Consider the following 23,538-nt stretch of genomic DNA (forward strand, 5'->3'; position numbering starts at 1 on the left):
GAGTTTATCTACTGAGCTGAGTTCAAGTAAGAACTTATACATCAAGCCATTAATCCAATCTGTCCAATTCTAGCAGACAAAAAGAGAATAAAGGACATTACATCAATCTGATCTGAGATAAAACGCAAACCAAACACTTCAAACATGTGGATTGTTGCTTTTATAAGTCTTTAATGGACACTTTACACTTGCATAAGGAGATCATTCAGTACATTTATATCTTATTAGATTCAGAGTTGCTTATTGAATTCCTTACCTGAAAGGCCACTGATGACAGACAGGAGGAGAAATGGTTTCCATGGTGACCCCATACTTGTTAAAGAGGGTCCCTTCTGCTAGAACGTTAGCAGGTCAACGTCTTCATTAAAGCTGTGCCTGTAAAAAATGAAAAGTGAGTCAGAGTGAAAAAAATAGAATGAGCTGGCATGAGGATGTGCTTCTGCTCATCACGTGTGTTTGCTCTCCTCATTACTGAAAATGCTCATAAATCCAACAAGCAGGAGAGGTACACGAGAAGACTTCACAGTTTCACTGAAAAACATGAAATGAGTTGCATTTTAAGTATGTATATGTATATATATATATATATATATATATATATATATATATATATATATATATATATATATATATATATACACCGTAAATCCTCTAATACAGGCCGGTATTCAATTAAAGGCCGGGTCTCCAATTCTGGCCGGTGTCTGAGTCAGCGGAGGTAAATAATGGCCGGTCTCTTATTGTGGCCGGATGGCATGTGGTAACAAGCAAGTACGAGCGTCCCAGCGGCAGAGTTATAGTCCCCAAATCAAACAGCAGGAGGCAGTAGAAGTTCACGCAGACCTTTTTTAGGCCTTTTCTTCAACGCTTTGTAACGCTTCAGACACGATCCTCTATCACGCTCCTACCACACAGAGTCACGGTGTCAGTTAACCATGCTAATTCAACCCGCTCCACAGAACACACATCACCTTCCCTGTGGCTTACATAACACTCACACAACACGCAAATCAGCACATAGGAACTAGCAGAACGATAGGAAACACATATAACACAATACCCAGAATGCACCTGGCTTACAACCCCAGCCAGGTCATTACACTATCAAGTTCAAAGAGAACGTGCTGATTATGCTGCAGAACACTCTGGAGAGCAGCAGTAGGGGGTGTATGAACTACAGTAATCCCTCCGCGGTAGATGCGTTCCAGACCTGGCCGCGATAGGTGAAAATCCGCGAAGTAGGGACTCCCAGCATGCCCCTCGCGGGGATTCCCTTCACGTCACAAACCGCGGCTATAAACGGAAGTCGCCTTTCCAGCTCACCACTCAGTCATCGTTTCTTCAGATTCACGATCAGAGTTTCCAACCTACCGATCAATCCAACGAACTATCAGCTCATAGTAAGTTATCTTACTTACTTCTGGAAAGCCCGGCATTTCCGTGTCACTTCGTTGACGCTCGAACGCTCGGGGGTTTCCTAGAGCACCGACGCTATCACTTCCGCATCTGTGAAACCACGCTCCCTATTGAATTATCGTATGATCACATTCTCTTTTTGGGGGTAAAACTCAAGTGCCAGACCTTAGGTACTGACACGCGATCGTTCATGTCGGTTAATTTCCTTTAATGTTTTCTGTCTTTTATTTGCGCCTGATGTGTATCGCTGCTGTGGAGCGGGGCGCATCAACTTGTCCTCCGACGCACAGATCACAGCAGGGAGCGCTCAGCTGTTTTCGCGGTCGGTAGATCTGCCTCCTGAGCACGGCCACAGTAACAATCAGGTGTCGCCACCTCAAAAACTAATTTAACACGCAATCGTTCATGTCAGTTCATTTTCTTTAATGTTTTCTGTCTTTTATTTGCGCCTGATGTGTTTCGCTGCATGCTGTGGAGCGGGACGCTGCGCGCATCACCTTGTCCTCCGACGCACTGATCACTGATACAGCCGCCAAACAGCAAGCGCTCCGCTGTTTTTGCGGTCGGTAGATCTTTTAGAACTGCAGTTCAAAGGTAACTCATGAGGTGAATATATATGAACCCAGGTAGCAGTTTTTCTTTAGGATTGAGAGGAGATGCAGGAAGATAATAAACAGACAGGACAGAAAAATAGTCAAATAAAAACAAGTTAGTTTTTGTACCTGCTGTTGCAACAAACAGACACCATTGAAGGTCATCAGAAGTGAGGAACAGAAAATGAAATAATTATTTTAATGTTTAGAGCAGCAGGAACTCCGAGAGGCTGCAGGCGCATCAGTGAGTTTGCGGCTGCTGCGCAGGGAGAGGGGGGAGATGGCTGAAGCAGGAACTACCGTTGTTAAAAGAAATGTGTTTAACTTTGAAAATGTGGGCGCACTTTTAATTGTCAAAAACTCCAGCAAACCATTAGTTCATTTTGCTCAAATAGAAATAGAGGCCTGCCTCTAATACTGGCCCTCCTTCCAATAAAGGCCTGGAGCTTGATGAGCTTGAGTCAAATACAGGCCCGGGCCTGTATTAGAGGATTTACGGTGTGTATATATATATATATAATGTTGGTATCATTCTTCCATATTCCATCCATCCATCCATTTTCCTCCACTTAGAGGTCAGGTCGCATGGGGCATCAGCCTAGGGAGGCCCAGGCTTCCCTCTCCCACTTGGGCCAGCTCCTCCAGGCGAATACCAAGAAATTCCCACACCAGCCTAGAGACATAGTCCCTCCAACGCATCCTGGGTCTTCCTTTAGGTCTCCTGCTGGTTGGATGTGCCCACAAAACCTCACTAGGGAGGCATCATAACCAGATGCCCGAGCCACCTCAACTGGCTCCTCTCGATGTGGAGGAGCATCAGATCGTCTGAGCTTCTCACCCTATCTCTAAGGGAGAGCCCAAAAACCCTGTGGAGAAGACCCACTTTGGCCACTTGTATCCGAGATCTCGTTCTTTGGGTCACCACCCAAAGCTCATGACCATAGATGATGACACAACAGACCAGTCTTACGCCCGCATTGCGGCAGATGCAGCACCAATCCACCTGCCTTTCCCTCTTTGGTGGAAAGGGCCCAGAGATACCTAAACTCCTCCTCTTGAGGCAGAACCTTGTCCCTGACTTGGAGAAGGCATTCTATCCTCAAGACCCTGGTCTGGAACTTGGAGGAGCTGATTCTCATCCTAGCTGTTTCACACTTGGCTGCAAACCGCTCCAGGGGCACCTGGAGATCATAATCAGAAGAAGCTAACAAGACCACACTAGCCACGTTTACATGTGCCAAATTTCCCCAATGAGTTTCGGACTCATGTTTTATTACTGAGCTCTGTTGTGGTTTATTCTTAACAAAATGTGACAATCAGCTTCTTTAAACTCAAACCAGTTCTGTTTAACCGATGTTACCTTCTTTACATCCACCTGCTGCAGAAACAGCTGCTGCATTCAAAGTTGACAGAAACGGAGACTCGTGCTGCAAACCCCGCAATGAATCTTTGTATTTCCAGTAGCGACTTGAACACGTTTGTGCAATAATCTGAATTTTATTTTACATCCACAAAATTTAAGTTCTGGATTAGATATTACAGAAACGGGGATGGCTTGCCATCAAATTTAAAAGCCGGCGCTCCTAATTAAGCCGTCATGTATTTAAGTCAGGTAGTCCAAATGTTGGCTGGCTGTTGCACACATGCGCAGTGGGCATTACTTTACTCCAACAGTCTGAATGGCTGTGTACATGCACGTCAATCAGAATGATGATCGGACAAAACCACCTCTCTCAATCGAATTGAAATTTCATTCCGATAGAGCAGAATATTTCAATTCACATGTTTACATGCAGAAGTTTTGGTCTGATTGGGCATTCAATCCGATTAATTGTGCCCATGTAAACATGGCTAGTGTCTGCAAAAAGCAGAAACCTGGTCCTATTCCTTGTTGCTTATTTGTGGAATAATAATGTAGTTTTTTGTAATACTACTTCACAGTCGCTGTTTTTAGTTATATTCACAAACTTTTTTTGGAATGTCATTTATAAACATTGTCATTTAACATAATTGGAAGGTGTGTATGACTCCTGGTCCTATGTAACTTGTGATGAGGAAAAAATACAACGTAGAAAACGGTGACTGGTGTTTAGTGCCATCACGTTTACTTGGGCAATGCAAGTTCCGGTATCAGGAGGACCGGGGATGATATCCGATGGGAGGGGTAAGGATTTCATGACCGTGTTTGTGTTTAAAGCTTGTTTTGCAGATTTGAAATTGTAGCTTTAATTTAGACACAATGCTAATTATATGGTTTTGTTTCTGTTGCCCGACGCCAGAGTAACCTGTGCAGATGTTATTGCCCTCAGTAACACTCATTTCCATACATTAAATCTCCACTCACTGCACAAGTATGTGCGTTCATTTGAACCCTCAATTTGCTCCTCACACACTTATCCCAGTGGCAGTGTTTCTCATCTCATCATCAAAGCAGTTTAAGCCACTTAAATCATGAATACAGTGGCACACAAAAGTCGCGAGGCTGACAGACGAACATCCACTTCCTGTCTGAGTCACTGAACGTTCATCATTTCTGCTGTGTCATCTGTGATTCATCTTATTTGCTACGTCACAATCCACCAGCAGTGCTGCATAAATGTGTCCCGATTGGCGAGTTAGCAAATATGTATGCAAATATTTTAATTTCTTTTTGCAATTTAGCTTCATTTTTCTATTTGCAGGTAAACGTGGTTAGTTTATTATTTATTAAAGTAAAAATGAAATTGTGAAACTTCCTGTTGCTATACCTTAATTTTTATTCCCACTGCACACACAAATGTAAACAACTGAATAGCCGAAGGTCTGCTGTCTAGACAGCAGTCTGTCAGTGTTCTCCTTCTTTTGGAAGAGGTTCTCACATGTCTTCACCTCACCGTGACACCTCAAGCATATCACTAGCAAACAGAAGCAAAAAAAAGCTGTAATTATTTATCCAACAACAGGGGCAGAGGTATCTGTCACATCTCGTTTTAGAGTTTAAGGGTCAACTTTTCCTTAGGGCTGTAGAAAACTCTTACTTTGTATTTTTTGAATTAAAGTTTACTTTAGAGGCGGGGGTGTGGGTGCGTGACATCACGTTTCAAGGGGTCTATAGGCTGCTGTAATTTTTTAACATTTTTACAAGTATCATTTTGTTACTGATAAATATAGACTGGTCACTGATAAAGTATTAACATTAATTTAGCTTCTTCAAAATATATTTTTAGACTAGGCAATTTTTATTTATATAGCACATTTTATACGACATTGGAATGTGCTTTCCATGTGTATTAAAAACTGTGAAAACCATAAAACAGTAAATCTTAAAATCAACATGATCAAAATCAAATTTCAAATGCACAAAAAATTAAATTAGACTGAAAAAAGTCTGAATAGATTACAATGCAGAAGGTGTATGGAGAAAGTGCAGTCTCTCGAGAATTTTTTTGGAAGTTGACATAGATTTTTTTATTCTGTGAAATTAGGTCTTTTAAGTTTTTAAATTTAAAAATACAGCAACGAAAAAGTCATCTGTAAAAATTCAACAACAGATTTTCAACAAAAAAATGTCATCAGCAAAAATCTAACAATAAAACTCAAGAACAGAAATTTTACGGCAACATTGAGTGACAATTACTTTGGCTTGGGTCACCAGGTCATCTCAGAGCAAGATGCATTTTTGCTGAATTTCTGAAGAATTTTTGAGAAAATATCTTTGCAGGTGTACTTTCAATAAAAAAGAATGCAAATAAACATTTAAAAGACTAACAATCTAATTTCATAAAATCAATGTCTAAAAACATCCTACCCTGGTAAGGTATTTTTTCTATAATGGTGTATTATGAAGCATTGATTCAAAGGCAGAGGAGTAAATCAAAGTTTTCAATTTTGATTTAAAGGTGTGGTTAACTGAAAAAGTATTTACAATTTTTGAAAATGATCAGTCATTCTGAGTGTTTCATGCAGGCTGAACATGAAAATAGCCTCCTACAAGCATCTTCTGCATTAGCTTCTGACAAAAAATAAACAAACTCTAGGATTTGAAAATGCTGACAAATCTATGTCACACTGTGAATTAGCATTAATGAACTCACTGATCTTGACTCACAACGAGGAAGGCTGTTATTGTTTTAATGTCTGTAAATCAGCAGAAAACGTCTAGGCTTATTTAAGCTAACTGTTAGCATTAGCAATTCCACCACACATCAGAAGCTCCTCCATACTTGTGTTACTTGTGGAGATAAAACATCCATGTTGCAAGTCAGTGGTAGAGTCACGTTGCTGTTATCCAATCCGAGGCAAGGTGTCCAACTATCAGGAAATAAGAATCCAAAACCTGCCGTCTGAAGGTCAGCTGTGATGTAGGCAACTTTTACGTCCAAGGAATGGTGCACCATATTTGTTCCCTCCGAGAATGACATACAAGGTGCTCATTCTTACTAAAGACCACTGCGAATGTATTGATTGAACGAGTAAACCCCTCCATTAAAAGTTGCTATAGTTGGAGTAGATTTCAGGTCTCTTGAGCTCTTGCTGAATGGAAGGAAACGATAGAGCCTCGTTCTTCTCGCAGATTGAGGTAGATTTATTCATTCATGCCAACGAGGACTACAAAAGTATCACAGCTAAAATAGAGACCACTAGTTGTTTGTTTGCTGTGTAGCTGGTGTTATTTAGTTAGAATGCTCAGCGCTTTCATGTTTCCATGGCAACACTGGAAGTCTGCTTCAGCTCTTGTTTCTCCACATATTTTACTCAAGTTTTCATCATTTATGTGTCAAATGGCCTGTATTTGTTATAGTGCCTTCTAGAGTCCTGGAACCCCCCAAGGCTCTTTGCAACACAATCAGTCATTCACCCATTCACACACACATTCACACACTGGTGGGGATGAGCTACGATGTGGCTACAGCTGCCCTGGGGCGCACTGACAGAGGCGAGACTGCCGAGCACTGGCACCACCGGTCCATTAGACCACCACCAGCAGGCAAGGTAAGTTAAGTGTCTTGCCCAAGGACACAATGACAGTGACAGACTGAACGGGGCTGGAACCTGCAACCTTCCGATTACGGGGTGAATACTTAACTCCTGTGCCACCGTCGATTTCATGTTCGGTCCAAGAGATTGGATGGCTTTGTTTTTGCTGAGCTGCTGTGAGTTTTAAGATTATAAGTTCGTGGCGGTCATGTGAGCCTAAAGTTAATGCTGTAAACTGTTTGTCACAAATATTCACCTCTCATATTACAGACCAAGGTAAAAACATCACATGCATCATTTATTACAAATTTTACCGCGTTTGCCACATGTGACCAGAGAACAAGCTGTTAAAATTTATAGTCTCATCAATAAAGTATTTCCTGTTACATATGTATTATGTTAGCAGTTATAAGCTAGTTTAAAGCTATTTTAACATATTCATCAAGAGGACAGCATTTTAATTATATGGGTCCATCCCAGACAATTATACTTAGCAACGTCAGTGCAATGAAATCCTCCAGGCTGCAAATGAAGCTTAAATACAAAAGTATTAAGATGTAAATCCAATTAGAACCTAACTTTTAAATTTTAACTCCACATTTATAATTTAGCCATCAAAAGCAAAGCTGCAGCTGCAGCTGCTGCTGCCAGTGTGGGCCAGCAATGTCGCTAATTCACCACTTTCCTGTTGCCAGCCACTGACAAGAAAAGGGGGCTGTAACATGCCTCATCCAGTCATATTCACCAAACTTCAGCAAGCCTAGCTGCAAGCCTGCAACGGTGCAGGTTTGTTCTCCAGCATGGTGAATGGGAGGGGTTTCCAGCTAGCCACGTTCGTAAAACGGATTTAGGAGCAGTTAAACTAGGATTGTCAAAAGAAAGCCTGATTTTGGGATTGGCTCTCTTTCTGGAACAGCCCCTTGTTGACAGTGTTTAATAGTTTGCATTATTTAAGTATATCTTATCAGCGTAATCTGCTAAATTTCTAGTTTGAACTCATGTGCAAGTAGTAATGTATCCGATGTGTTGACGCTTCAAAGTGTGTGTCGGGTATCCAGGAAGATTTTTGTTAAGCACGTATCAAGGCTTGTGTTGATTACATAAGCAGTGACGTTCAAGGCCTCGTTGGCTCACCGGTTTGCGCCGGATTTGAAATAAAAGGGGCAGCCAAACACGGCTGATTTCCCTCGTCACATTGTGCTAACACTGCGAAACCCTATGTCCTGTTTGTTTCCTTTCTCTTTTGGACCAGACAGTATATTAAAAGGACAGTTTAAGACAATATTAAGAATATATTTCCATCATAAGCATTTGTTTTCTGTTTAAAGGTTCATAGTTTTACTTGAATTGTCCACTTGATGTCGAAATAGAGCAAATGAATCATCACGGTGCCTCGAATCAAGAATCGACCACTTGGATGGAAAGCTTCAGCTCATCATAAGGCTTCATCTCACCATCACTAGAAAGTAGAGCTCTTGTAGAAGCAACTTTCCAGAGACGTTCTGCACAAAATTCACAGTTGGTGTAAATGGCAGGAAACAGAAACTGGACGGTTTAGCACTCTTTGTTTTTCTCCCTGTCTCTCTGTGTCTGCCTCCCTCAGTTCATAAGTTTCATCTGTCTATGGTTACCAAGCAGCACACCAGTCCCTTGTTACTCGCTTCACTTCTTCAGTTCTATTTAAACCTGGTTCAGTTCGCATCTCGCTTTCAGTCTTGTAATTGTTCATGTATTTTTGTACCTGTATCCTGGAGCACTTACAAGTACAAGTACTAAGTTTAAGTGAAAGTACGCAATGTTTGGATCCTCACCTCCAACATGCCTTGACAACCTAGTTAGCTAAACATTTCATGAACTCCTTGATGAATCTATTAAACCTCCCAAAAATCTTTCTTAGATGTACTTGGTCAATTGATTACCTGTTTTTTGTGAGTCATTCTAATTCAATATCTGCTACAGCTATTTTTAGCCAGTCTTGGCCATCACAAAAATGGCTATTCCACCATCAGTGTTGGAGTAGGCGCGGGTAGGCTAGTAGTAGCTCGTAGGCTAACTCTAATCATAACCCCTGAGCCATGCACAACACAAACTTTAAGTTTTGCACACCATCCTTGTTTAAAACATTTTCATTTACATCAGGAGTTAAACCTGTTCGTCTCCAGCTGGCTTTCGTCTCTATAAGCACAACAAGCTGAGCTCAGTTATTTAGAAATGCTTTCCAGCAACAAATTGAAGAAAACAACAATTTGAAGAAAACAAACAGCTGGTATAGTTTCTCCTCTACTCCTTTCAAAGAGCCAAACGTCACACACAATAAATTGTCACGTCAAAAATATAAATAAAAAAAGAAAAAAGGGAACATTATCACTTTTTGCAGTCAATATTGAGTTGGGTGAAGAAAAACGGTGCCGTTTTTTTATTTCTAGTTCAGAAAATTTAAATCTGGTCGTTTACTTATTACTTGCTGCTCATATGCTTCTCAGTAACTGGCTGCAAATCTAGTCTTTTTTTCTTCATGCTCACGGATGCTATTGCTTATTTATTTACTATTTATTATATCCTGCAGCATTTCTGACCACAGCTCAGCCTGACTATTATTAATAAGATAGAGCACAGAAAACAAGGTACACACACACACACACACACACACACACACACACACACACACATTTTTTAATGTGATGCTTCCACTCTGTCACGTTGCTGTGTTTCCACATGAGGTGCAACACATGAAATGATGTCAACACGAATTACCAAGCCACAAATATCTGCTGAAAACATTCCCACTGCGGCCATGCTCTCATTGATCGCTCAATACTGTGTACCATGTAGCACAGCAACAAGGAAACGTGCAAATTTTCCTTACATGGCCGTGTCACACGAACTGTTCCGTTGCTCTGCGTGTAACGTGTTAGTCAGAACTGACATTTTGTGTATCGCTGGGGAAATTTCCCAACTTGTTGTTCATTATTCAACAGCCACGCTGCCTCCGTGTTCAAGCATCAAGACAATCATAAACAGCCATAACACTAACTTTTATCTGTTTTAATCTCATTTTAAGAACTGGTGCAAAAAAGTTTGAGCCACAAAGTTGTGTGGAGACCATCAGACACAAATCAGTTGAAGGAAGGAACACAATTTTTAAAAGACTGTATCCATTTAACTCACAAAGAAACTATAGAAAGTACTTTTTTACTTCTAATTCAGTGGGTAATCGGATTAAATAATTGTTACTTTTTTCCATATCTGGAGTCGCTTTCTGGTGTCAGTAGAATTTTTACAAGTGCAACGGCACAGACAGTTAGTAGCAATAACACCTGCCTAGTAATTAGTGAGCATTTCAAAAGTGTTTAGCTAATTATGTTTGATTGAATGACACTACACTGCTGTAACATTAATCTTTCTCACCTTTGTTTAATGGTTTGTGTAAAAAGTGCTAGACGCACTGATATGGCACATATCACTCCTCATTTGGCACACTGCTAAATAAATATGTACATATGTCTAGGTAGATGGATGATTTGAACAAAGCTCTATAACATGTCTGGGTTTTATGTCAGAAGGATAGACAAGCTGAAGGGCTGTTTGGCCTTCTAAGCCAGGGGGAAGAAGTAAATGTCAAACATTTAAATTAATCTGAATGCTATTTGAATGTTTAGTTTTTCTCATTTTTCACCAAAAAGAAGTCAGATGATCTTATTTTTGGCTCCAATCAGACACTACTTTGATCCATCACTGCTAACCCTCCCAAAATTGTTTCATTTCTTAAATTGTGCAGAATTTGTTGCATAAAAAATTCAAACGTGTTAAAAATGAGGCCAATTACAATCAGATCAGAGATCCACTGGCCTAGGAGTCTACAATCGAAACCTGTCACTGTAAAATTTATATATATATATATATATAAATAAATAAATAGACGAATCTTCAAAACTGGAACTTGTAAGAAAATGGAGGGAAAAATAAACTAAAAGCAAACAATGTGTTTTTACAGTGAATAATCCATTGGTCACAAGCTCCTTGTGACATTCTTTCTCTGAAAAATTAATTAATATAACCAGCAGAGATGTGACCATGTCACTGCTTTGCAAGTCGCAATTACATCACAAGTCTTTTCTAGTCAAGTCTTGAGTCAAGTCCAAGTCAAAGACAGCCAAGTCCAAGTCGAGTCCAAGTCCTTAACTTTGAATTTTCAAGTCATAATCAAGTAAAGAAATCTGTCCAACTTCAATTTAATGATGATGATAATAAATAAATTCCAGAAATAACGCTTCTTAATGCTTAATTTATTTGCTCAAACAAGCAGAAAATACAACTAAACCTGATCATAAACAACCTCTGATAACCACAATTACAGATATGGCGAAAATATTATGTTATAGGGGAAAAATAGGTTTTAGTCAGACACTGACACATTTAATCCATTTAAAAACATTATTTTATACTTAAAACCCCAATATTTGAATGTATTTAGATTAATTCCTTTAGGTATCAAAGCCACCTAATCATTTATTTTAATTTTTAAATCACATCTCTAGCAAGTTTGAACATTGTACGTTGAATTTTAAAACTTCAGCAACAAAATGCAAACAATAGTTTAAAAAAGAGGAAAAAGAAAAATACAATATATACAGTAAACAGTGAGGAATGTCATGGTGACTTTGAACTAAAGTCTAATTGGGCATTCAGACTCTGGAAACCAGGGTAACTTAGAACAGGGAAACAGATGTACAGACCATCACATCTCTGTGCCACGAAAAAATAAATTAATAAATAACCTGGGACAAATGGTAAATTATGTTGATGCACCGTTTATTTATTTCTTTGACACATGAGGTAGTCAAAGTGCCCAGTTGGTGTGTAGGTGGGTGTGCTGCTACTCAACTGGTTCTGCAATAATGACGTCACGTAAGCACACATTTTCACAGGATTTGGTCAACTTCACTGCATATTTTAAGATTGGTGCCAATCAACAGCCATCCAGCCAGAAAGATAATAGACAAGCGTAAATGATTTTCTAAGAAAGACATTTTTAGACATTTTGTCTTATTTTTAGTTTAAATATAAAACAATACTTGTGTAGAAAAATAGCATTACCTAAAATAAGGTAAATGATCTTAAATATGATTCAAATATTGTTTTGAGTAAAAGGCAAATGAAACCTGCCAGTGAGATAAGCTTGGCTAGAATTATTAGCAAATGAATCAAAATTTTGTTTACAAGTGTCGACAACACAATTTAGTTTTAAGAATTCTAGCCAAGCAACTCTGGCTTACCCCATTTGCAGATCTTTTTTACTCACAACAATAATATTTGGATCGCATTTAAGAATATTTACCTTATTTTAAGTAATACATTTTATTCTAGAAAATACTTTCTTTTTAGACCAAAAAATTAAGCCAAAATATGTAAAAATTTGACTTTTACTCTTAGAAATAACACTCTAAATCATTAACAGTGGGTACATATGCCATTTATTACAGCTGGGTTTGTGCAGCAGTTGAGTTCGTGCCATAAAGCCGTTTTGTTGTAAAGTACTCCACAATGTTGTAAACAACTGTGCCGTGGTGCTTGAGATAGCACTGGCGCCTATCTTCAGCGCCTTGGCGTGGCGCTTGTAGGATGCGGCGCAGCGTCCCCTCAACCCCCCCCCACCCCCCACCCCACTCCCCCGTTTGCACACTCTAACGTCTATGGCTTCTCCGGTGTGCCCCAAGCTTAAGAAGCTACTATACAAATACAGGCCATTTCTTTGACAGTGTATGGCAGATTGCCCCGTTAACTGATATCCGTAGTGGTGTGTACAGCATGTTTGTTCGTTGTCCAATAGACCGTTTGAAAGATATGATGGCTTGCCAGGCCATTTAAATACAGATTTGTTAAGTTATCAGGTCCGTTGCTGTGTTATCAGAAATAGTTATACAAGATTGAGATTAGCAACATAACAATGTCATCGATCTGATTTATGTGGGCAAAAAAAGTTTTATAACAAAATCATATACATTCAGATATCCGTAAAATAAAAATGCTCCTATATATATTTTTATATCAGCAGATCCAGGCTAAGCTCCTTAAAAAAGTGTTTCTATACATGCTGGAGGTTTTAATCTGCGGGATGGGGCCGGAGTTAAATGTTATAATACCAGGATTAATCTGACTGCAGTTTACCTCCCTTGACCAAGGAAGCCTTTCGTTAATGTACTCTTTTAAGATAAGCTTGTTAGGTTGTGTTAAAGCCAAAGCACATTTGTAACAACTGATGTGGGAAAAGAACCTGAAGGATTTTTATGGTGAATGCTCAAGACATAAACAACATATTATCTGTCCTTTGACTGACAGCAAAAAGTGATTTTTAGATTGTAAAAGAATTTGCCTTCCATCGATTTCCTTCTCTTTAGCCCAGATCCTGCACTTTAAAATGGACACTTTGTCTTGATTTCCGCCTGTAAAACTACACATACTCACCACCAGCTAAGCCTTCTTTGTATGTGAAACCTACCGAGGAGACAAAAAACAAAAAGAGGAGAACTTCTACTTAATTTAATAAGATTTAAAAATAGACCAAAAGTTGTGGTGTGCTGTTTTTGATATATGGAATCCAGAATATCCTTCGTTCTACTGTCCGCCCCCACAGTTGGTCAAGTCCTCACCTTCACATTTAAGTTCTCACACTCACAATAAGATGTATACTTCAAAATGGCATGTAGCCTCAGGGTAAAGCAAACTGCATCAATAAAGTCATAAAGGTGAAAAAGTTGACAGATGTACCCAATACAACAAACTTAACCAATGCTACACGCTATTTATAAAGATACTTAAAGCCACCTTTATCCTAGAGAACATAACATTATGATGTAAAGAATTTGCCAGAACACTGATTATGGAGGGCCTTCGTATGTTTGGGTACGCTACAATGGTCTTTGCAAGGTGATGTTGTTTTCAGGAAAAAAAGTGGGCTCTTTATTGAGCAGGACAGTTTATTTTTTTAACTTTGGCTGGAACTCTTGAAACTCGATGGCAAATTCATGACATGGGACCCACACACGAGTGATATGTTTATGCAAAATCACAAATCATGTTTTGGTTACAATGCTAACGCACCACAGGCCGCTTCTAGAAGACACACCGTGCAGAGAAATCCACATGATACTGCTGAGTGTCTTATACAAGCACCATGGCAGCATGGCAATGCAGGAATTGTGCGGCATTCGTGCCGCCACGCTTGGTAGTGATAGTCTCGCAATGCCAGACTTGTGAATGAAGATTATGCCTTGGCGCAACAGAGAGTGGTGGCATGATCACGTGTGAAATTACTCCCGAGTCCTGGCCGGCAACTATCCCCAAAAGAAAAGTAAACACAGCCATAAGTTTAGCTTTTTTTAAACAAAATCTGCTAAGATGGCAAACTAGAGTGGTGCAGAGCTTCTCTCTGTTCGAGCCGGAGCTGAGATCACCAGACAGTTCAGGGCCTGTCGAGGACAGACACCTTCAATAGCAATAAAAGCCAGTTATGTTCAAGCTAAATGGAAGTCTGTTGCAGCTCAGAGACTGCCCCCTACCCCCTTTATACTGCCATTGCTTAATCTTTTGTAAAAAAGACAAATTACTGCCACAGTCTGACCACGTGAACCTAATGTACACTGATTAAGTGTCAAGTCGCACACACTCCTTGATGGAGACTTGTTCCCTTCGGACATCTCCTTCACCTGGAGAGTGTTGCAAAGCAATCCCCCCCCCCCCCACACACACACACACACACCCACACACACACACACATGCCCACCCCCAGGACAACAGAGGGCGTAGCGCTTTCCTGGGGTGTCCTGCCACCATTACAGTCACGTTTCCGGTCAAAGATGGTGCATTTACTATTGTGTTTACATTGCTTTAATGCATTTTGGAGGCTTCTTAACTAGGATGAAGTTGACCATTATTCTCCACTTCTTCATGCGGTCCCACCTCTAAACCCACGTTTCCCGTGATTTCCGGCCACGAATGGCAAAAGAGTACAAAAGTGACTAAGAATGCAAAAGTAAAGAAAACGAGCCACTAAATACAACATGTAGACACACAAGCTTTATAGATAGGGGGTTGTGAAAAATGGTTACTCCATATCTTTGTACTCCCTCAGTTTCGAGGGAACAAACGTTCATGTTTTTGGACTTTTTTCCGTGAGGCGTTCAATGTGTTACATGTCTGCCACTAAATATCTTTAAATTTTTTGAGGGGGCAATGTTGACTAATTTTAAAGAAGGTGTTTTCCTGACCAATCACAAGCTTGCGGTCTCCATCACTGTCGACTGATAATTGAAAAGTTGGAAATGTCTCCATCAGCCTCTGCGAGCCCATAGGAGGACCCTTGTGCCTACACATAATAGCGTAGCATGTCTTTGTATGGATGTAGGCGGGGAAGTATAAATTAGACTTTATAAACAACCTAAGGCTCCCAGATGCCGGCTCAGCTTTGCAACAAAATGGCGGCATTGTTTTATAAAAGAGGCTATCGAGTCAAGCAATTTTGTTTTTGTTTTCTAGCACACTACCTTAACTAGATAAAAGACACAAGGTGTGGTGCAATCAAGGGCAGACATGAAGGTTTAAACACTATCATGAGAATATGTAGTGAAGGTGCAAGAGAGTGCCTTTGGAATACAGAGTTCAGACTGTGATAAATACCAGGGTCTTGACTGATCTTGATTTTATAGATCCTGCTAGTTTGTCTTTTTTCAGCTGTAGCCCAAGATGCTGCCAATGCAGTTAGTGCAGATATGTGCTTTGACATCCTCAGTCAGGGGTCTTTGGTCTTTTTCAAAGAGGAAAGATTGTACGAAATCAGAGTCCTGAGGCATTGGGAACTCTTGCAAGAGGAAATAAGGTAGGCTGCATAAGTGATCAAGTTTGAATGCTTTGTTAGGACTCAGTTTAACTTTTTTATTTGTGTTTACCTTTACTTTTGTTCCTTTTTTATGTTCTCTATTTAAAATCCAAAGATTCTTTTCTTCCAGCTGATGACGTTGCTCTTCAGATGCTCGTCATAAAGTGGATTTTTACAAGTGGTCTATAAATAAAGTCCATTATAATTTTATATTCCTGCTCACAGATTTCCAGTTTTCTATCATCTCAACACTCTGCGTATGACTGGAATCCCACTTATCAATTAAATATACCACAATCTCCATGTCAACCAGATTCATTATTTTTTCATTATACTCTGAACACTCCTACGTCTCTCCCTGCAGCTATTAGAACACACTCACAATTGCTGTGAGACTAGAAAATCCTGCAGGAGTCCTACATTAATGCAAACCTTTACTATAAAGCACAATGTAAAATGTAATAACAAAACCCAAATCTATTGTTTCTGCGACTCCTTTCAAAGTTCAGATGTAATTATTTGCAGTTAGTGATGTGTCCAGACATGGATGCATGAAGATAATCTACTCTTTAGTCATTTAAAATGAGAGAATATATAAAGTGATAAAAAATGATTTATATTTTCAACATTTTGGTGGTTCATGCATAAAAATTAACCTCAGGATAAACATGCATTCTATCATAAAGCAAACATGTATGGAAATATTTGACTGCGAACACTTTCTGTGCATGCAGAATGAGTATTAATGCATGTTTTATTTTAGTAACTAATGAACATTATCATGTTTGATTGATATGTGTAATGTGATATTTTCCCCAATATTCTACTGGATTGACACTGAAATGCAAAAGTGTCCAAAACCTACAACTAAAGCAAAAAATGTATTTATTTATTTATTTTCCTGTGGAAAGAAAAATAGGGATGATGCAACACACACCTTTTGTGTGAAATGGGAAAAACTTAACTGAAATATTCTTGTACTCTATTTCATTCCCACTTACATAGCAGAGAGAAACCATACTGGACTTAACTGACTTCTGAGGTTGGTAAAGTGAAGCAGGAAAGCGGTTTCATGAAGTAACTTCAGGTTCTGACCAGGATCTTCTTTGGTACCACTTATTTCTGAGTCTATCACCATGGTAACCTAATCTGCTCCAGGACTGGTTATGGTTTAACCTAGGAGACCAACACACGTAAAAGCACCACCTCTCAACAAAACAATGCACTTAGCAAATGAATAAATAAAAATGAAAACATTAGTGAAGGAATCGTCTTTGTGTCTTCCAGAGTTCAGCTGTTAGAGAGGCATGTTCACGAGTGCAACTGAGGCACTTGTAGCCTAAAGCAGAAGCAGATGACTTTGTTTGTTGGGGAAACAAACATTGTATATTTTCATTTGTTGAATACAGAATTATTGTAAATTATTTTATTCATTGTATTCTTGTGTTTGTATGTTTATATGGAGTGTTTTAAATACAGAATAAAATAAGACGTTAATGAAAACCAGTTTAGATAACGCTGAATGGAAAATGAACTTATTTACTGCAAGGCAAGGACAGCACACAACCTAGTCTGATTTCTTCCATTTGTTTTTATATATTATGCTTTTTATACCTGATCCATGACTGCAGCTGTTCAAGTGATTTAAAAACCACATTTTGATGGACTGTTGAATAACGAACAGTTTAATAAACATAATCTTCATTGTTAGAGTTAATCAAGCCAGATCTTCAGAAGAGATTAAAGGTAAACTCCAAGGTTAAGGTATGTGACTGTCTCATTGCATCATTTGTCGCTGACTGGTTCCAAATGGACTTAAAAAGGAATTTGAGGTCCTAGGGGTACCTCAAAGGGAAATGCAAGTCTTAAAAATACTAAAATGTAATTCACCGAAATGCATATTGATGACCCACAATGCTTCTGGAAAAGTGTTTCTTAGGAAGAAAATATCTCAAAAACACCAAAGAATGGCTGAGATCCATCCATCCATTTTTGTCCGCTTATCCGGTGTTGGGTCTGAGGGACAGTAGCCTAAGGAGAGAAGTCCAGACTTCCCTTTTCCCAGCCACTCGGGCCAGCTCATCTGGGGAATCCCAAGGTATTCCCTGGCCAGACAAGAAACATAGTTCCTCCAGCGTGTCATGGGTCTTCCCTTAGGTCTCTTAGGAGGTGCCCAGAAAACCTCATCAGGGAAACATCCAGAAGGCATCCACACTAGATGCCCGAGCCACCTCAACTGGCTCCTCTCAATGTGGAGGAGCAGCAAATCTACTCTTAGACCATCCCAGATGACTGAGCTTCTCACCTTATCTCAAAAAGAGAGCCCAGACACCCTGTGGAGAAAACTCCTGACCGTTTGCATCCGTGATCTCATTCTTTCAGTCGCTACCCAACGGTCATCACCATAGATGAGGGTAGGAATGTAGACCAACTGGTAAATTGAGAGATTTGCCTTCTGGCTCAGCTCTTTCTTCACCACGACAGACCGGAGCAACGCCCGCATCACTACAGATGCAGCTCCAATCCGCCTATCAACCTCCTGCTCCATCTTTTCCTCACTCATGAACAGACTGGGGAACAAACACTTTGTTGTTTTGAAGTGGTCTTCAGAGCCCACATCTAAGTCAAACTGAACATCTTTGGGAAGAGCTGAAACATCTGGTAAGTTTGTTTATGGGGAGTGGGCCACAATACCTGTTAAAAGCTACCATGCCCGTTTCATTAGTTGATTTTTTTTAAAGTCATTGGTTAAATCGCATTTTTAACAGAATGTCTAAATGAACGATGTCTACAACAGCTTGTATGTGGTTGCTATCCTTCACCAAAAAGTGGAAAGTCAGTCTGACAGATCCATTTTTGGGCATTGCAAAAGAGACAAAAGACACTAAAGCAGCACCCATGGCATTTTTCCGGTGACGTTTTATGAATGCTTAAAACTAAAATCTTCTGAGCCCAGAGTGTGACTCATTACTTCGGTCTCACTGGATCAGCTCCAAAAAGGTCACCAGATCACATCATGATTTAGGTCTGATGTTCAGCTCTGCAACTCCAGGTGGCACAGTGAACAATTTACTGTTCAAAACGATCTGATGCAACAAAACTGTTTAGAGAGAGGCTTATCCTTAAAGCATGTTATGAATAAAAGCTTGCATTCTTCTGCAGCTATTGTATTTAAGTAGAATAGTAAAATAGAAGCTCATATCAGCCCAACCGTTACAGAATCAGTATTTATTTTTCTGTGAGTAGAAGATATGCCAGAATTGTCAGCTCTAGCAAAACACGGCTTTTTCCAATACATCTGTCTGTTTGCCTTCATTTTAATCAGATAAACACAAGGAACATATTTGATTATAACTAGGGATGAGCGAGTACACCACTATCTGTATCTGTATCTGTTCAACCAACTAAATGATCTGTATCTGTACTCGGAATGGGCGTGGCATAACCCGAAAGAGGGCGTGGTTTAACCGGAAGTGGGCGTGGTTTACATCAATGTATTATTTTAAGTCTGAAATTGATGCGGATTGATCAGAAGTTGCTATGTGTATTGTTTATTTGAAAACTATTTACAGAGCAGCCTCAGAATTGAGATTAAATATTTTTGATCACAATAGTAAAGAAACTATTACAGAACAAGTTTTTCAATAAAATCTGAACATTAATATTTGAGTGCATGGATTAATACATCTGAACTCATGCAGTAGGAACTAGGAAATATGAAATGCTAGAACCAGACACAACTTTATATATATTTTTATTTGATTAAACTGATTTTTTTCTTAACGTTCTTGGCATTTTGCCCCACACAAAGTTAAACAAAACAATGTTGATTAATGTGTGTGTGTGTGTGTGTGTGAGAGAGAGAGAGAGAGAGAGAGAGAGAGAGAGAGAGAGAGAGAGAGAGAGAGAGAGAGAGAGAGAGAGAGAGAGAGAGAGAGAGAGAGAGAGAGAGAGAGAGAGAGAGAGAGAGAGAGAGAGAGAGAGAGAGAGAGAGAGAGAGAGAGAGAGAGAGAGAGAGAGAGAGAGAGAGAGAGAGAGAGAGAGAGAGAGAGAGAGAGAGAGTTAAAAAAAAAAAAAAAAAAACGACCGGAGCGGAGGTAGTGACAACAGCACGTCAGCTCTGTCTTGTCAAATGCACCATGTTAGTTACGAAAAAAGTAACTTTAAATATTCAACCAAAAAAGAGGCGAGCTGAAGAAAACCTAGGGAAAACTGAAGAAACGTGAGAAACAGTGAAGCAATCACAGCGAGATTCGTTACTGTCTGTGTGTGTGCGTGAATGAACAGGACGGACTGCGCTCCCGGCCGGCTGCAGTTTTGTGTGTAGGGAGGGGCGGGCGCTCTATGTGACTGGCCATTCACAGAGCGTGAAGACAGTCAGTTACCCAATGAGGATTTTCCTTCAGCACGATTACAGATATTGACTCGTTTACTCGTTTCATGCTCGTATTCGTCAAAAATGCTTTATCCGTACCGGATACTCGTCTGAAGCGAGTATCCGGCTCATCCCTAATTATAACCAATAACAAGAGAAAACACATTCAAGTATCTTCACGTACATTTTCTGGAAATATTTGATATAACGCTAATGAAAACTGATGATCTAATGTTAGAATTAGATATCATGAAATAAAGCCAACTGTCAATTTCAAGCTCGTTATAAAGTTGCATTTTCATTAAAAATGGCACAATTCAAATCTGAGTAAAATCTTTATTATCTTTTTTTTTTGTTATCCAAAAGGAGACTGAGTGCTTCTTTCTCTGCTTCTCTGGATATTTAAACTATTTAATAGGCAACACTTTACAATTAGGGAGCCCAAACTGTGCTTTACCAGGAAACGACTTAGGAGGTAAGGAGTGATGAACCAGAGCCTAATAGATAGTTAACCAGTACTTACTGGTAACATCACCCACCAGATATATATTTAAAAAAAAATATATCAAAAGGCTAAATTTATAATCCAAAGCACTCTTGTTGTAGTACATACAAACATCATATCTGAGTTTTATTGCGGAAGTGAAAAAAGCGCACCACACAGCTCTTTAACAGAAAAGACATTTGTAGCCTCAATCGGGGTCCGTCTACTTCTAGCAATGTGGAAACTTGTTTATCCACATCTCAATACATAACTGGCACCCTACCAGCGATGGGAAAAACCGGATTCTTTTTTATTCCTAAAGCTCGCACCTCCTTTGGCCACTCTTCATTCCAGTTTGCTGCTTCCAACGACTGGAATGAGCTGCAAAAAACACTAAAGCTCACTATCTACATTCCATCATCGGCCTTCAGTAATTCATTGCAATCAATAGTTTCTGATCAATGTGTCTGCTTCTGAGTACTTAAAGATTGTTTTAAGTCTGTTTTGATTGCTTGTACTAGGTCTGGGCGATATGGCCTAAAATCAATATCACGATATAGTGAGGATTTTACCTAGATAATGATAAATGGACGATAACTACAGGTATGTGCAGAAACAAAACTTGTCCACTAGATGCAGCTGTCGCATGTATTACGTTAAGTCACATTTTTACGTGACTCAGTGTGGTACAGCTTCATAAAGGGACATGAACGTTGCCAACCTACACACATCTTTAAATTTTTTTTACTATCAAATTTATTGACAAGGGAAAACTTATCACCATAAGAGCCGGAAATTTCGATAACGATACCTTTTCGATGTATTGCCCTGCCCTAGCTTGTACATATTATATATGAGAACAGTCCTTTGTCTTTATGTCTAACAGTTTTATCTTGTATGTTTTTTTTATCGTATCTGTGTGTCTTTTCGACTCGCTCCCATCTGGCAGCAGGCTCAGATCCATTCGGACCAGAACCTCTCACCAACAATACACTTTCTTTCCCTCTGCTGTTGGACTCATGAAACGACAATCCTAGGGCTGCCCACTCCAGTCGCTTGGTTCCAGTCACCTGACCCTGTGCTGTGTTTGTACCTGAAATGATCCGCTCTGATTAGTACCTACACTGTCTTGCATATAGCAGCCGTTTTACTAAGCATTGCCACTTTTTATTATCACTCTTTTTTAATCATGATTATAATCTTACATGCTATATTTTCTTATCTCTTATTTTTATCTTCCTATTTCATTTATTTATTTTTTGCACCAAGTACCGCAGCAATTTCCTAATGTTGTGATTCTCGCACATATGGCAATAAAACCCTTCTGATTCTGATCCTGTTGTTATTTGGTGTAAAGCGAACTGTCTGTTGCTGCTGACTCTAGGTCAGATCGTCATTGTAAATGACAATTAGTTCTCAATAGACTGAAATGGTTAAATTAAGGTTGAATAAAAAATAAAACAAATAAATTATAACGTGGCACACAAGGTATGTCACAGCAGGCATAGCCTAGTTAAGTTAATTGTTTCTCAGATATGTAAGTTTACCATCAAGGAAAGCTGAAAGCTCTTGAATTGAGAAGACAAGTGGAAGTAGACCACCACCACTCAACGCTAAATTCAAAATTTTATTTTGTAAAAAACCCAAATGAGTGACGTATCTGGAGCTTTTCTGTTTTCTGATTGGATTTTCTTGCTGTCAGTTTTCGCTGTCTTTTTGTCGCCAAAAATGTTTATAAATTTCTGTCAAAAGTTTGTTTCTTTGGAAGTTGTTTTTTTTTCGTGAATGTTTGTTAAATTCATTTGTCCCGAAAAATAAAAATAAAAAGTTTGTCAACAAAATAACACTGTTGTACCATTCTATTTTATTCAGTTAGACTTGTTGACATTATTCAGAATTTCTTGGTTTAAATTGATCTATATTTGCATCTTCTGTGAGGCATTGAGGGCACTAGAGCTCAAAAAGTCCCAGAAATGATTAGCAATTAAATTAACATTGTTCAGTCTGTCTAACCAGACTGCTTAAATGTTACACTATTAAGTTAGTTGAGTTGGCCACTTTCCAAGATTGCATTTGGTTTGAAATATTTCTCTAAATTGTCCAGTTTACACTGATCCAATGCTGATAAGCACAGTGTAAGCTTTATTGTGTAGAAATAGCATCAGTCATTATCTCAATTCATCATGGATGGATAACAGTGATTCCAATAGTCTTTAGAAAATGTTTTGGGAACAATCTTTTGAAAACTGAGTTGAGTATCGGCAGTGGTCATCTATGCTTGTGATCATAGTTTTAACCAGGATCAACCAAGTGAGCATTCACAGGCCATATGTCTGTGTAGGTCAATAATACATGGCACAGAAATCCTGAGTGCATCAATAGAAGATAACTCGAAACAATTGTTGCTTTCAATTCAAGCATTTTGGTTTAACGACTGTAGTCACTCTTCCTATTAAACATATTGATAACTTTGGTTTCTTTGTGAAACCGTCCATCCTCCAAGTTGCTGCATTGGCTTTTCAGGCAAAGATAATTAAGAGGATAAAAATCAAACAAGAACATCCAGAAATGTTTCTAAAAATAGCAATGATCTGCCTGGTTTGCAGAAACTCCATCATGCTGCAATACAACATAGATCTCTGCAGAACAAAGACACTTAGTCTTGGTGTCTGCAGTTAACCGGGCTGTAAATTTGCAGGTATTTAAGAGAATCTCTTTCACGTGCAAGCTGTGAGACTTTGGAGCTATTTGGGTGGAATCCTTAGTGAAAATAATATACTGCGCTCATTTTGAGTGAAGTGTAGGTAGAACAAGTGTAGGTTCAGTGAAACCGACCTGT

General features: G+C 39.2%; 1 protein-coding gene across 3 annotated transcripts in view; it reads right to left on the bottom strand.

The window, feature by feature from the left end:
- cntn5 (contactin 5) overlaps positions 1-23,538 on the bottom strand; it is a 237,278-nt gene that overhangs the window by 169,241 nt on the left and 44,499 nt on the right. For all 3 annotated transcript variants that reach the window (XM_070543557.1, XM_070543555.1, XM_070543556.1), the window contains one exon: positions 257-375. In XM_070543557.1, coding sequence (XP_070399658.1) covers positions 257-311 — 55 coding nt within the window. In that variant the 5' untranslated portion in view covers positions 312-375. The remainder of the gene's footprint in view (positions 1-256; positions 376-23,538) is intronic.

This window comes from Nothobranchius furzeri, chromosome 13, assembly GCF_043380555.1.
Source record: "Nothobranchius furzeri strain GRZ-AD chromosome 13, NfurGRZ-RIMD1, whole genome shotgun sequence".
Taxonomy (NCBI): Eukaryota; Metazoa; Chordata; class Actinopteri; order Cyprinodontiformes; family Nothobranchiidae; genus Nothobranchius; species Nothobranchius furzeri.